The following is a 16134-nucleotide window of genomic DNA, read 5'->3' as shown; positions in this document are numbered from 1 at the left end:
TTAACAATATCTTATCTACATTATCACAAGTAATACAACAATCCTACCAGGTATTACTAGTAGCAGCCATGAACCTGAGGCCCAGATAGGTCAAATGGCCCAATGTCACATAGCTCAGAAGTGACAAAGTTGGGACTCATACTCTGAAAGTCTGATGTCAAACCCCTGCTCTGAATAGCTATACTAATTATGTAAGATCCAGGAAAGTTGGGCGGCCTGCTCCTGAATTCATACCCTAATTCAAATCTATTATGCTTTCAGAAAAAAGAATGGTATAAAGACATAGGCTTTATTATGGCATATGGCTGGTGTGGCTCAGTGGACTGAGTGCTGGACTGTGAACCAAAGGGTCATCAGTTCAATTCCCAGTCTAGGGCACACACCTAGGTTGCAGGCCAGGTCCCCTGGGGGCGGGAGGGGGCAGCGGCGTATGAGAGGCAACCACACATTGATGTTTCTCTCCTCTTTCTCCCTCTCTGAAAATTATTAAATAAAATTTTTAAAAAACACAAAAAAAACCCCACATAGGCTTTAAAGTCATATAGATCTGGATCTGAATTCTCCATTATCAATTACATCTATTTGGGCAAAATTACTATACCCTTGTGACTCTTAGTATCCTTAACTGAATTATGAAAATAACATCAAATTCACAGAGTACTTGTAAGGAACTAAAATAAGTTAATATAAAGAGCAGTCAGCAGAGAAGTTGGTACTTAATATATGCTCAGTAAAAGTGATTTCCTGTGTATCTATCTGCCTTTCCTTTCTAAATCGCTCTACAACTATACAACTCTATGTGATTTTTGTGTTTCTCAGGTAAATAATAGTTCCATTCAGGCAAGCAAAAGCTTGAGTATTCCCCAAAACAGAGAGGCAACTTCAGTAAAACACCTGGGTCTTGCACCTGGGGAGACAGGCAATGTAACTCAAGAAATCTCTAGCCCTGAAACCAAATTCCTAATCTCAAGTATTCTCCAATGTTACAAGAACTCAAAGTTCCACGGGAAGATTCTTGTTTCAAAGATAAACTTCAAAGTTATCTGAAAATAAAGAATTACTCATGAATTAAAGCTGAAATACAAAAGGACTATTTAAATTGGGAAATAAACTTCTGGAGAAATCATCAATATTTTGAAAGGATTGTGGTAAAATACTGATAACTCAGGTCCAAAGAAGACAGAGTGGGTAACTAATACACACATCGGAACCTCCTGGTGTGTGTTTCTGTCTTCAGAGAACAGAGGAGAGAGTATCTTCAGATCTGCATTCCCCTCCACAGAGGAATTCTGCCTCTCTTGTTAGTATCTAGACGCTCAAAACACTGAGAAACCCAATGGAGCTATTTTAAAACCTACTATGGCCACAAATTCCCCAATTTATCTGACTGCTCCCTAAGTGCAGAACTATTTCTCATTTCTCTCTCTCGCTTTCCTATAACGTAGCTGTTTACTCGGAGCACATGTCTGGCAAATGCTTGTTGAATTGAAATTCAACAGTTAGCTTCAAACATTGTATTTCAGAGCTCTCCTACTTGCCCAGTGGTACTTTAGAAAAATCAGCACTGTTTACCAATGGACTCTAAGGCAGAGTAAAAAATGCTGAATAATTCTTCAATCCTGTGCAAAATACCACCAAAGGACACAATACAAACACCACCAGAATCCAAAGTAGAAAACGTCTTGCTTTTCCGAAGCTGTGCAGAGCAACCCCAAAGCTGTTTTTATCCACTTCAAGTGAAACAACAATGACCTGCCATCTGAAAGCACTTGCATCATTCTTAGCCTCTAACCTCTAGTTTCAAAGAACATCCTACCTGAAAAGGTATGTAAACTCAGACCTGGAAAAGATCACAGAAGGCACACAATAAAGGGCTGCTGAACGAGAGCTGTTACCATGGCTATATCCTACAGCAGAGGCATGTGAGAAGTACCAGAGGAACATGGAGGGAATGGCTGCGTGTGCCAGAGGACGTCAGGATGAGAGCAGCATTTTTGAAGAATGAGCTCGCCACACAGTGAAGGGGGCAGGAGGACATTTCAGGCAGAGGTAACACAGATGCAACGGAAGGGGCACCAACAGAGTATCCAGAGGAGAAACTGTTTGGTATGCCTGAAGAATATGGTATATGTGAGGTAATGGCACGAGAATCTTCAAAAGTAAACTAGTTCAGACTTTAAAGGGTCCTAAAAAATATTTTAGCACTTGGACTGGCTCCTTCAGGAAATAAGTACATGTGCAGTCAGACCAGATCACAGCTTAGAGACATGCCATGCTAACTGGAATTAAACCACAGCTAACTGGAAGCAAAAGAACCAAATAATGCTTGACCCTCCCCCTAAAGAAAACAAGGAACTCTGAAGGGCTTGGTAAAACTCACACACATGCACGTACTTCCCAGGGATACCCTAAGTTTGGTAGAGACCGACATCAACTTTAGACAGCAAGCTGGCAACCATCAAAAGCATGGTCCAAAACCGCACCAATATTTAACGAAACCAAGCTCTAAGAGGGCCGACACTTGTCCACAATCCTACAGTAATCAATGGCAGAGCTAGGACAAAATGCTAGTCCCGGGTACTTCCTAGCACCCCACAAGTCTAGGTTGTTCCTTTCCCTCGTGCAAAGAGAGTCTCTGAAGGGCAGGGCAGCCAAGGAGAACAAAGCAAAAGTGAGGGTGTGAGATGACGAATAGCATGAATACTAGAACCAGGCTTACACGTTGCGAGCACTACATAAATTCTCACCATCATTTATGATCATCTCTCTGAAGAATCACATAATCGTTGGTGGTTCACAGCAACCCCCACTGCAGCTTTTCATATGATTCGAAAGTAGGCAAAGACCAAGAGCTGTAAACATGTGGTGATGTTTCTACCTTTGGGGGGAGGGCTCTTGGAGTCCTCCATAGACAGCTTCAGCTGCTGTATGAACTCGCCGCCATACACACTTCTTTCTTGCCAGATGTTCAGCAATCTTTCTAAAGGTTTTTTACAGCCTTCATCTGCCTCTCTGCCCAGAAAAGATGAAAAGATATATATAAGCTTAAGATTTTTTGGTTTTGATTAGGACAGATGTACTTTTTTAAAAAATCAACAACTGACTAGATGGTTTACACATTTAAAAACATAAGGAAGAGTAAAGTATATATTGTGATAAGTGGATACCCAAACTTGACCAGAAACTACATTCTTCCTGCAGGGGAATGAGAAAGATTATGTGATAAAAGTAATCTGTGTCTTTTATCCCCTTTGAAAGATGGGGCAAATTGAGCAAAAAGCCAATGGCTGATTTTTACAGACAGAATCATCAAAAACTGATACTATTGTGACAGTTTGCTTTTTCAGATGACGTTAATTAAGCCCTGACTGGTGTGGCTCAGTGGATTGGGCATCCCCCCACAAACCAAAAGGTCGCTGATTCTGGGTTGCGGGACAGGTCCCCTGTTGGAGGCGTGCAATAGGCAACTGATCGATATTTCTCTCCCTCTCTTTCTCCCTGCCTTCCTCTTGGTCTAAAAATAAATAACATTTTTTTAAAAATAAAAAAGATGACAAATGAAATCTAGTGCCAGACATTCTGCTGAAAACTAATGGGGAACCAAAACTTTTAAGGAGAGAAAAAATATATTAAAAAAACACAAATGTTTGAAGTGGGGAATAAACTCACTACAACTCATCAATGCAAACACACCAATACCTCCACATCTATAAATACAATTACACACAAATATATGCCAAGACTGATCTCAACTTTAAATTAACCACTTCATTAATTACCTTAATTCTGGGCTAGGTCTGTAGTCCATGTTCACCCAAAGGTGTCTAATAGATAATCTTAGAACATACTGAGCATAATACAGTCCTTAGTAATTTAGGCAGCTTTCTCCTGACATGCTACGCCCCTAAACAGACAGTTTTTCAATAAGGTGACTATAACTCGCACTTACCTAAAATGTCAGACAGCGAAAGTGGGAAAGTGGGGAAGACTTTCTGAAAGGAAAACAAAGTCCCTCACCGTACACTTGTTACTACATAATTTTCTGGTTTGCAGACCTGTCTGGATGTCAATGATCTTGCACTGAATGACTCGAACAAGAAGGATATCCTGACGTCTTAGTATCTAAGTCAGTATCTTTAATGGGAACTTCAAGAAGGAATCATCCCAAATCAACTGAAATGGGAATTTCATTCACTTTCAGCCTTGGCAGCACTTTTCCCTCAAACTTACGTTAACACTCGGGGTGATGTAAGCTTTCAGCCTGATCTGGTCAGGCTGTATTACTTAAGAACTGTTACTGGCAAATTTCACCAACTTGGGGTTAAAGTACTAAACCAGGGTACATACAAATTAATTTGTTATTGTTGTTAAACTTTTTTCTTTTAGTCAGAGGTGAGGATAAAAGAAAAAAATTCCATAAATAGTTTATAAAACTTAAAAGGTATGAACTAAATATTTGATGTTTATGACAAAACACTTCTACTCCATCTTCAAAATATATCTAGAAACAAATTACTTCTCACCTGTTCCTCTGCGATCAAGCTGGTCCAAGCCTCTACCGGTCTCCTGCCTGATCACTACAATACAGCCTCATTAACGGTATCCCTGCTTCCACTCTTACCCTTCTATAAGCTATTATGGAGCTTAAAAAATATAATTCTAACTGTTGTGTTAAGGCAGACCATGTTATTCTTGCTCAAAATTTCCAATGGTTCTTTTCTCCCTTGGAATAAAAGTTCAAGTCCTTATAAATCCTAGAAAGCCCACTATTTCTCAGGCCTCACCTTCTCCCCAGTCCCCAGCAACAGCTACCCTGACTCTCCTGCTTCAGGGCCTCTGCACTTAAATTCACTTTGCCTGGAACCACCCCCCGAATCCCAGGTGATGCCTGGCTCATTTGCTCTCCCCGTCTAGGCAGGTAATTACCCACACAGCACTTTTCCAGTGAGTCCTTCCCTAATGTCCCTATTTCAAAGTACACTCCCTACCCCTACTTAATTCTTCTCCATACAATACATCTGATATGCTAACATAGTTTACTTGTTCACACTCTCTCCATTTGTGTGTGTGTGTGTGTGTTTTAACTTTATTTACTGCTTTTTCAGAGAGGGAGGAAGGGGGGAGCAAGAGAAACATCGATTTGTTGGTCCTCTTATTTATGCATTCATTGGTTGATTCTTGTACGGTGCCCTGACCAGGGATGGAACCTGCAATCTTGTATCAGACAACACTCTAACCAACTGAGCTAGCTACCCGACCAGGGCTCTTACACTCTTTCCATTTGAATGTAAAGGCAGGGATCTGTCTCCCCGCTCACCCCACTGCTATCCACTCTAGAACAATAAATACCTAATTGTAACCTTTTAAAAAGGTTTTAGATAGTTTTTGGTAAGTCACACAATTAGTTAACCTAAAGCAATCATCTTACTACATCAAGGTCATTCATGCCAGACTCCAACTAAGCACTTACCTACTCATTCTATGAAGTTTATGAAATACTGTGCTTGGAATCCACAGTTAGGCCTACGTCCTGACCTCAAGGGTTTGTCTGACCCAGTAGCCTTTCCATTCCCTACCTGGGATAGCATGAGTGAGAGAGAGCAAGTCCTGAGTAGAAATTACATATGATCCAGTCCTTTCTACTCAGGACGTGCTCTGTCTCGCTCATGCTATCACCTCTCTTGGAATGGAACCCCCCTCCCCCGCCCCAAGTAAAACAAGGTGAAGAGGGAGAAGTTGTGTGTGATTTGGGTGGCTTAAGTATCTGGGGAGTATGTAGAAATAGCAGAAGAATCTGGAGGGATCAAGTGGAACTAGATTATCGAGGGTCTTGAATGCCATATAAAGCATGTGGTCTTCCTCCTGAAGGCAAAGGGAAGTACTGGTAATTAGCTGGTTGGTACTTTTAACATAGAATCTGTTCTCTGCAAATTCTCCTTTCACTTAGAAGAAAGAGAAACCTTAATCAAAACAACCAATTCTTACCTAGGATTTAGTTAAAAGGGAAGGGAGGAGCACAACACATACCCACCCATCTACCCACCCACCATCCCTGGGGATATTTGGGACTCAAGACTTTTAAGACTGATTTAAGTACAGTTTCTGCCACTTTACAACCTAAAGACACTTTCAATAAGCTTCCACTACTAAAGGCTAAATCCCAAAGGGGGCCCTGGTTTACTTGGTGAATGTAATTAACCAGGACAGGCTAATTCTTTGAGAACTACAGTAAATCAAGGTTTTGCCAGATAAGTTTCAAAGTTACAGATACAGCAGTCAAAAAATCGTTTTACTGATGAGGTGAGGTTTCGCCATAAGTAGCTACAAAAAACTGAATGTCACTCTGGCACCTAGAACTGAATACAACTAAAGGAATAAAGTAGTTTTATAACAGAGTTATCTTTTCAGGTTGCATTTCAATTTTGTTCTAAATTGAAAAATCTTTAAGTGAAAAAACACCAAAGAACTGTTACTGCTAATCAGTGAAAAAACTGGAAGATGATAATTATATACATTACTTATTATGTAGAACACAACTTAGTATGTACTTTATTCTAATTATAAATTTAATCTTTGCAAAATTGATCTTTTTGGTAAAAAGTGTGTATTATACACACACAGGATTGCTGCCTTTCCTTCCTCTGCAGTTTTAATGGCACTTCCTTAGTACGACCACTGTAATTTCTGTGTTTCTGTCTTATCCCGTGTACAGTAGGCCTATGGTAGCTTACTAAGGGCAAGAATTCTAAGTACCCCTAACACTTCCAACAGCACCTCATGTACAGCTGGGGCAGAAATGTTCCCTCTGCAAGCGTGCAGACAAGACTTAACATAGCAAACGTGACGCTACTACCCATAGGAAGGCCTGCTTATAAGACTGGCCCTTGGTGATGAGCATCTGGGAGCCTGGGTTTCAGGAGGGTTCCTGCCTCTTCCTAACCAAAGGGTGGTTTACTGAGCCCAAATTGTTTGTGCAAATAATATGGTTTATGCTAAACACTTCTTTCTTTCTGAAATTTTGGCAGAGGATGCCTGTAGCCAACCCCAATAAAAATCCTGGGCGCTGAGTCTCTAATGAGCTTCCCAGGTACATGTATCACATGTGCCGCCATTATTCAATGCAGGGGAATTAAGTATATCTTGTGTGACTCCACTCATGGCACACATAAATTAATTACTAAAATTCCGTGGCAAACACACCAAAAAAATATTTTTTGCTGATCTGACAAAAAAACAGGTATAATTTCTGATTCATTCACACTGGACGGCTATTGCATTGGCTGTTGACATTTTTTAATTTGACAATCTAAGGGAAAAGAGGCCAGTGCCCCTGGCTAAATAGTCAGATATTGCATATTTCAAAAATTCTTGCCCTGGTCGGTGTGGCTCAGTTGGTTGGAGCATCATCCCAGAACCGAAGGGTTGCAGGTCTGACCCCTGGTTCAGGTGCAAAAGATCCCCCCAAGTCTGGGTATGTATGGGAGGCAACCAATCGATGCTTCTGTCTCGCGTCCATGCTTCCCTCTCTCTGCCTTCCTCTCTCTAACAGCAATGAAAAAAATGTCCTTGGGCGAGGATAAAAAACAACCCTCGCAGCACACAGGTCGAGAACTGCCGCTCCACTGCGGAGGGACTCCTGGAAGCTTATACCCAGGCTCCTCATTGGAGCCCTGGAGATTCCATCTCCACACCTTTACCTGGACCGACTTTACTTTGTGCCCTTTCACTGTAAGAACTCACAGCCATGGGCACAACTACACACTGAGTCCTGTGAGTCCTCCTAGCCAGCCACCACCCTAACATTGGCCTTTGGGACCTAGGACACAACGGCAGATAAATAAGGCAGATAAATAAGCGTATGACGCTAACTCCAATTTGTCTCAGGAATTAATTTCCTACTGAGCTCAGACAACAGGCATACCTCGGAAATACTGTGGTTTTGGTTCCAGACCACAGTAAGGCAAGTATCTCAGTAAAGCAAGTTGTATTCTTTTTGCTGGTGGAGGGTCTTGCCTTCCACTTGTAAAAAAACACAACATCTGTGAAGTGCAATAATGTGAAGCACAATGAACAGGGTGTGCTATATTTTATCCCTCTGCACTGCCCCCTGGAATATCCATCAGCCACCACAAACTTAACATGGCCAAAGCAAAACTCTTGATTTCCTCCACCATACCTTCTCCCTAAATCTCATCTCAGTAAAGGGCACCACTGACCGTCCACTTACATCAAAACCTGAAAAATAATCTTTGATTTCTCTTTTTCCCTCACTACCACCTCCCACTCAACTCCCATAAATCCTATCAGTTTATGTGGTGGTGGTGGTGGTGGGGTGGGGGGAAATGGAGCAAATCTATCCACAAAATAAACATTCAATAAACAGAAGCTATTATCTTCTCATTGCTTCTGAGTCCTAGCCAGTGACATCTCTAGACTGTATTAGAGCAACATCCTCCAAACTAATGTCCCTGCCCCTCCCTTGGCCCTAATAATCCATTCTCCAAACTAAGCCAGAGGGATCTTTTAACAATGTGATGGCATGAATATATCATTCTCCTGCTTAAAACCCTTCATGACTGAGACCCCAAAACCCTTTCTCCCAACATTGACAAGGCACATGTGACTGACATCTGCCCACTTCTCTGATTTTAGCCGGGTGCCACTTTCCCCTTTGCTCAGTGTGTTCTATACCTTACTGGCCTCTATCCTGATCCTCTTAACCCGCCAAGATGATTCCTACCGGACATTCCTACTTCATGTGATGACCTCAGATGTCATTTCCTCAGAGAGGCCTTCCTTCGCCACACTAGAAGAAACCACACTCTAGAATGCCATTCTATTTTATTGTAACTACACTCTCATTCTCTGAAAGTGTCTTGTTCACTTATTTCTTGTCTGCCTTATGCATGGCTGCTCCCTATCGTCTGGATCAGTTCTTGGCACACAGAAGGCACTCAAATACAACTGAATGAAAAGTAAGGTGCAAAACCATCTTCAAACTGATGAAAGTTTGAAGAAAACAAGAAGGCATTTATTTGTATGGAAAACCAGTTCAAAATCTAGTTGCTTGAACCACTATTCAAATTAAATCTATCCTATGATCTTGGCGGCTTTCTCTGACTTGAAAGGTTTGGTTTGGGGATTTTTTGGAGTGGGGCGTGGCTGAGGGAAGAGGTAGGCAATTATCATAAAGAGATTCCTAATAAACTTTGGTCAGTATTAATAGGTCAGCTATCTTTGTTCATCAACTGGCCACACGAAACCCATAGAGAGAGCGCTTCTTACTGCTGGTAAGGGACATCAGGCCTGAAGTGGAGGGGCTGGTCTTTCTGTCCTAACAATGGTGGGCGGAGGGGGCTTGGAAACATGAGGATCCCAAAAATAATTCCCAAATAGGACCTTAAAAAAAACTAGAAGAATGAAAAAAAAAATTAAGTTAGGGTTATTTTTTTTAATTAAAAAGGACCAGGTTTATTTTTCCAACAATGCCACAGAATCTGCCAAAACCTTTTTATACTCCTTCTAGATAGGTTTTAAGATGCTACCAAGTAGAAAAGAAACTTTTCAATCCCGGTACTGCCCATACCCCTTCTTCTATCCCCTTCTACTTGCCCTTTTCTGGATTTGGGGCACCTAATGGTTATTGTTTGATTTTTAAATAAAAATCTTATACCTATTAACTCTACAGAAAACTATTTTAGTCAATTTCCTATACCCTAAATTAACTTACAAACTCATCAAATATTTACTGAACAACCCTCTGTGCCAGGGCAGATCAGAATGCTGCCCAGCCCCTGGGACACCACTGGTGATCCCCATCAAGGCTGCAGAAAAGGTGTCCCCGAAGCCACGTGGCCCAGCGGCTCTGTGCCAGACACTTCAGCAGGTGCTTGGGATACAGCAAAGAACAAAAAAGAAGTGGTCTTTTTCGTCACAGAGTTTATAATTTAGGATATTCCCATAAAGGAGCAAACACCTTGGATCAGTCACTGTACTATGTATATTCCAATACACTGTTTTACTTTAGCCTCACAACTCTAATTAGGAAACTCAGGCTCAAAATGCTAAGCATCAGATATAAAGCCGCTCAGTGTTGGAGACAGAGCTACAGCCAATGACTAGGAAACTAAACTGACTACCTCAAAACAAAAAAAATGACTGGCTCCAGAATCATGGATCCAGAGAGCGTTTTGATAGTTGCTAGATTTGGGGCGGGGGCAATGGGTGAAGAGGTGAGGGGATTAAGGAGTACAAATCAGTAGTTACAGAATCGCCTCAGGGATGTAAAGTACAGTATAGGAAAGAGAGCCAAAGAACTTATAGGCAGGCGTGACCCATGGGCATGAACAATGGTGAGGGGATTGCCTGAGGAGTGGGGGGTGCTGGGAGCAGGGGGGGCAAAGGGGGAAAAAATGAGGACAAACTGTAACAGCATAATCAATAAAATATAATTTTTTAAAAAGGCTGTCTGCAGTTTCAAATAGTTACTCTAGTAGTTTGTTCTAAGCTGACCCTCTGTTATAAGGAGACAGCATTTATTCAAGTTCATAGCACATTCTGCTTCTTTAGTGTCCATGTTCACCCACAGCAAGCCAGCAATGTAGTGGACAAACAAAAGTCTTTTTTTGCATCTCCAAAAGCTAGATGTCATTTGTTTCTTTTGGGTTTCCCATTTTATTCCTTCAACTGTTTCAAATCTTTAATGGAATGCCAGACTTATTTTTTACATTTTAGACCTTCCACTAGCATTTTAGACCCTAGAACAATTTTTATTTAAACCACTTGTCTCCTCTGTGCCCTCCCCAATTTCCTTTTGTAAAGATGTTTATTTTTGTATGTTTACTTAGTAATATTCTAATGAAAAATAGTTTTTCTCTGCTCCCCCTGGGCAACTAACTTGTGTCTACAGAAAAGCAAGTTGTTTTTAAATGAACAAGTGATTTATACAACTTTTACTCAGGTGGATGTTTTCTGAGATGCGTTTCGGTGTGCTCCGCACTCCAGTCCTGTCAGACCACACGACAGTAGCAGAGACTCCATATGACACAGCCAGAGCAAATATCTCCTTCCCACACTAGTGAGTATCTTTGCGCTTACAGAAATAACCACTATTTCTAGTAAACCAGACATCTAGACATCCAGAAGGAAGTAAAAATAAAGGCATAAGCAACACATTTTTTGCTAATAAGGTTTTGTTACTGGAAAATTCCCTTGTACTATTTGACTTTGTTTTTTTTAGACCATAAGCTAATGAGACAATTCAGCCAAACCAAGAAAAATAGCATATTCAAGAAATTAATTCAATAAATTACATTAAATTACTACATCTAGGGAAAAAGATGTGTTTCAAGTGCTACACTAAATTGCTGTAAAGCATCAAAATGTTTACATGTCTAAAGTAATTTTTAAGGGACCAGCAAAACATAAAACTGTAATTTAGCTTTTGCATCACTCTGTAAAGCACATCTCTGATAAGTACAAGCGGTCAATTTCCAAAAGTTATCTTGGAAAAGGAAAAACAAAAAGGAGGAAAGGTAATGTATTTAAAAACGAAACAAAACAAAACAAGAGACAACATACCTGGCAACATGAGAGAAAGCATCCACAAGGACAGATTCAAATTCTCTAGTGAACTCAGGTCCTTTCCTTTTACTGTTTTGGATGACATCATTTGCTAAGTACAGAAAAGTAAGCTTTCTATTTGATTTGGCTGGAAAAAAAAAAAAGAAGATAATGTAACTTACACCAAGGAAATTCGCAATTCACAATTCTTTTGCCCAAAGCTACTCCTAAAAAATATTAAGACAAGCATTATCTACTTGAAATCAAGGGTGCTATATGTATGAAAAACAACCTAAAGGTTTGAGAATTCCATTTTTGTAAAAAGCAAAGTGAGAACAGGCCATCTTAATTTCTTTGTTATTTTAATCAGGATAATTAGCAGTAAAATGAAGACAATGTAAAGAAAACTCCTGGAGGGTAAGCAGTCAATATTCTCCAGAAGACGTGTTAAAACCAAGGTTTTCACTTATTCTATTGCAAAAATGAACTTTTCTAACTCCCAATTAATTGTCAAATACTGCAGAATGAACGACTGAGTTAGGCTCTTGTAATTTATGCTCTTAGACTGAGAATTCCCTTTTGAACATTCTAATAACATCATCAGTCAATTACATCAACTCTACAATCCAGAGGAATCTCTAGGTGCAGCAACGGGTATTTATCTCAAATACAGATGTACATTAATGCTACATTATAAATGAAAATTTACACATCTGAAATCTGGATATGCAAAATTATGGCTCCCACAAAAACCGTAATTCTTCTCTCTTATACATACTAAATGCAGAATTTCCTATTACTCTATATGGTATCATATATTAAACCATAAAAACCTCATGCAATATATGAGTTACAGTTGCTTGGGGGAACATTACTGAATTTCCTGGCTTCTATGCACATAACTTTTCAACCATAAAGTTACATCATTACAATTTTTGGTTCCAGTTTTCTTTTAAAAGGAATAAATAAAAACACAATCAGACAGTTCAAAACATCTGAAAATCTCAAGCAAGACCTATGTCAACCTCTACACACACGCAGTCCTTACTGCATTTTTCTCAGAAACCACTTACTTCTTCTGAAATGCACACGACACGTATAAATTCAGATACGGTGGGCATAAGATGTGACTTTTTTTTTTACGATTTTATTTTATTTATTTTTAGACAGAGGGGAAGGGAGCGAGAAAGAAAGGGAGAGGAACATCAGTGTGTGGTTGCCTCTCATGTGCCCCCTACTGGGGACCTGGCCTGCAACCCAGGCATGTGTCCTGACTGGGGATTGAACCAGCCACCCTTTGGTTCACAGGCCAGCACTAAATCCACTGAGCCACACCAGCCAGGGCAGATCTGACACTTTTAAATGTAGCTACAGAAGTATAACCCAAATTAAAACCAAAAAATTTTAAAGCATATTTGTGGCTTAAATTGGTGACTTAAAAGTGCTCCAAAAAGTTAAATATGGATATACTGAATTGTATTAACTTTCTGGCAATAACCTAACTTTGATGGCCGTCTGATGAGAATATTGAAAACCTGGAGCTGTGCTGCTACAAAGGTATGATTATGGCAAAAGTCTTTTAAAAAAGCAAACCTTCTTCTGGGATGTTGCAGCAAGTAAAACTACCCAGTCTATAATGCCATGGACTTAAATCCATATTATAAAATGCCATGGACACTCCAGAAAGACCTGATACATTTTTCAGTATTACAAATATGACAGCTAAGAGGCCAGAGAGCCAAGGTTTTCAATATCTGCAGTGCCAATTAATTTGCATCATCCTTAAACTTGGTGATGGGGGCTTATTTAGGATAAAACTTTGTCCCTCCACATCCAGCATCCTGAACAGACAACCTAAGCGCCATGTATGTAAATATGATACAACAAAGCCCTAGAGCACCTGAACGAACCATCGTAACATATACAACACACACGCCGTCTACTCCGGCCCCAAGTGACAGCTCACCAACTCAGATGTCCTTCCAATGACAAAATGGATCTTTTCACACTCTACCTATGCCCGTTCCAAACTGGATGAAATAGTTGAGCAAGATTTAAATAACTAGTTGACCAATAATTTTCACTTGTTTGGCTGGTTTTGACAACTAGAAAAGTAAGTTTGGAAATAAGGATTACTGATTTGCTTTCAAGCCAAGATACAAAAACATTAGTAACAAATATTCAGCTAATATTGAGTATTTTATACCAAACTGAACCATAAAGGGGAGAAGTTCCTAGGAAATAGAAAGAAAAATAATACAACAGCATTAGAAGTGGCATTTGAGCATGGAAAATAATTTTTTAAAAGTCTGATAAATATTTTGAAGGCAACTCAGAGATAGTCTGTGAACATCTTAGGGAAAATGACCACAGACAGAAATGTACACTTCTAACAAGGTGGGCTAGAACCTACAGGGCTGGTCAATTTGAACAGCAGGGCACAAAATCTTCTCCACTTTAGTGTGGGGGCACTTGCAATTCACCAGGGAAGCTGTATGCTGATACTAGGTAGAGCATCCTCCAGCTCTGCACTGTCCAACATGGTAGCCCCTAGCAACATGAGTGAACACTTGAATTGTGGCTAGCAAAATTCAGTAATTAAATTTTTTATTGTATGTATTTAAAACTTGTATTCCTTAGTCACACATTTCAAGTGCTCAATAGCCACTGGTGGCAAGTGGCTACCTGGTTGGACAGCATGGATGTAAAATATTTTTAGCATCACAGGAAGTTCTATTAGTGCTGTTTAGTCAAAATGTCAGAGACCATAATTTAACTCCTAACCTATTTTTTTAAACTGTAACAGACACCATGCTCAAAACAGTAGGTGTTACAAAGAAACAAGAGGCCTAGTTTCTCCCTCAAAACACAACCTAGTGAAAAAGACATAACTAGCAAGAATAAAATACAGTACATAGTCCCTCAGTATTATCCATCAGGGGAATCGTTTCTAAGGCCCTCCCCTCCCCAAACCCTGTGTGAATACCCAAAGCCTAAGAGGCTCAAGTCCCTGTATAAAATGATATATAGTATTTGCATATCCTAAGCAAATCCTCCCGTATCTTTTCAATCATCTCAGGATTACATATATTTCCTAATACAATGTAAACACGATGTAAATAGTTGTTATACTGCATTGTTTCAGGAATGACAAGAAAAAAAAAGTATGCACATGTTCAGTACAGATACAACCATCCTAGGTCTAACTACACAAGAGAACATGTCGGCAACAACGTAACTTTTTCTCTGGAATATTTTCAATCCACAGTCGGATACAGAACCTATGGATACAAAGGACCAACTGTACATGCTGACTGGGTGTGGGATGGGATGCAGTAATTAATTTTAATGAACAAAAACACTACACATTAGGGTTGGAAGGTTATGATCACCTCCCCTTACTGAGTGCAATGAGGTACTGGGTACTTGTAAGCCCAAGTTTTGGTGTCAGAGAGCTCCAGGCTCCTGCCCCAGCTGTGTGCCCCTAAACTAAGCACTTGATCTCTCTCTGTATCTTTATCTTCTCATCTGTTGAATGGGGACTAATAATTCGGGCCCACTTACAACATAGCTTTCCATATGCAATTTGGAGTAAACGACTTTCATAGATGAATGAACTCTGTAAACTGGTTTTTTTCTGTGCTTTTGTGTTTGAAACTCAAGTAGGGTAAGGTGGGGAACCAAGAAGCCTCTACAAATGTGATATTTGAGATGGACTCTGATCTGTCTCAGATCCTACTAGATAGGATCCTGCAGAGGCGATTCACATTTTGTTTACAGCTCAGATGTTGGAAATATCTGAATGGCGCAGTGGGGGACGCGAAGAGGCTCTGGGAGCTCTAGACTCTACCCCCCAATTGCCCAGAAGACCAAAGAGACCCATGATATTTGGGAGTCTCTGCTAGAGGGCTAAACTGGGTCTCCTGAAAGAATTCCAAATTTTGGGGTCTGTCATCCTGATGCAGTCTGAGCCTCATCAGTTATAATGCCTTAAAAATACCATTTAGCCACTTCAGTTTCCTCATCTAGAAAATAGAGTGGAATCCCTACCTTGTAGATTACAGTAGAGAACACAACTGAAGTGGATTCCTATGTTCTGAAGAGCCTACCACACAAACAGGCTGTCAAAACAGCTCAAAGCATCACACCCTCAGCTTTCGCTATGGAACTCGCCCGGGCATCAGACAGCTGTGTAGGCGACCACCTTTCCCCACCGGCCTGTGAGCAACTTGAAGGCGAAGACCATGCCTCACAGAGTAACCTCTAATCCCACCTCGCCACTATTTACCCAATGCCTACATGGTGCCAAGACACCAGGCTCCATTTTCATATGGATTGTCCTCTTTACTCCTCTCCACAGCAAGTTGTTTTGAGCCAGATTTTCCTTATCCGCACCATTTTTACTTAGAATTTAAGAAATGGCAATGTATGTAAAGATATCAGTACTACGCCTGGCACATAATAAAGGCGCAGTAAGTGTCATCTCCCTTTTACAGGTAAGGAAACAGAAGAGCAAAGACATTAAGCCGCTGGGGTCAGTAAATGTCCAACATTTTGACTAAACATTTGACC

General features: G+C 40.4%; 1 protein-coding gene across 3 annotated transcripts in view; it reads right to left on the bottom strand.

The window, feature by feature from the left end:
- The window catches only part of RPRD1B (regulation of nuclear pre-mRNA domain containing 1B), a 51612-nt gene that overhangs the window by 33888 nt on the left and 1590 nt on the right, over positions 1–16134 (bottom strand). For 2 of the 3 annotated variants that reach the window (XM_028524113.2, XM_036009815.1), the window contains exons 2-3: positions 11581–11710; positions 2879–3012 (exon numbers count right to left, since the gene is read on the bottom strand). The exons of the other annotated variant lie outside the window; for it this stretch is intronic. In XM_028524113.2, coding sequence (XP_028379914.1) covers positions 2879–3012; positions 11581–11710 — 264 coding nt within the window. The remainder of the gene's footprint in view (positions 1–2878; positions 3013–11580; positions 11711–16134) is intronic. 3 annotated transcript variants of the gene reach the window in all.

The sequence above is a fragment of the Phyllostomus discolor genome, chromosome 9 (assembly GCF_004126475.2).
Source record: "Phyllostomus discolor isolate MPI-MPIP mPhyDis1 chromosome 9, mPhyDis1.pri.v3, whole genome shotgun sequence".
NCBI classification, from domain to species: Eukaryota; Metazoa; Chordata; class Mammalia; order Chiroptera; family Phyllostomidae; genus Phyllostomus; species Phyllostomus discolor.
The sequence above is the reverse complement of the archived record's forward strand: the minus strand, read 5'-3'. Positions and strand labels throughout refer to the sequence as shown.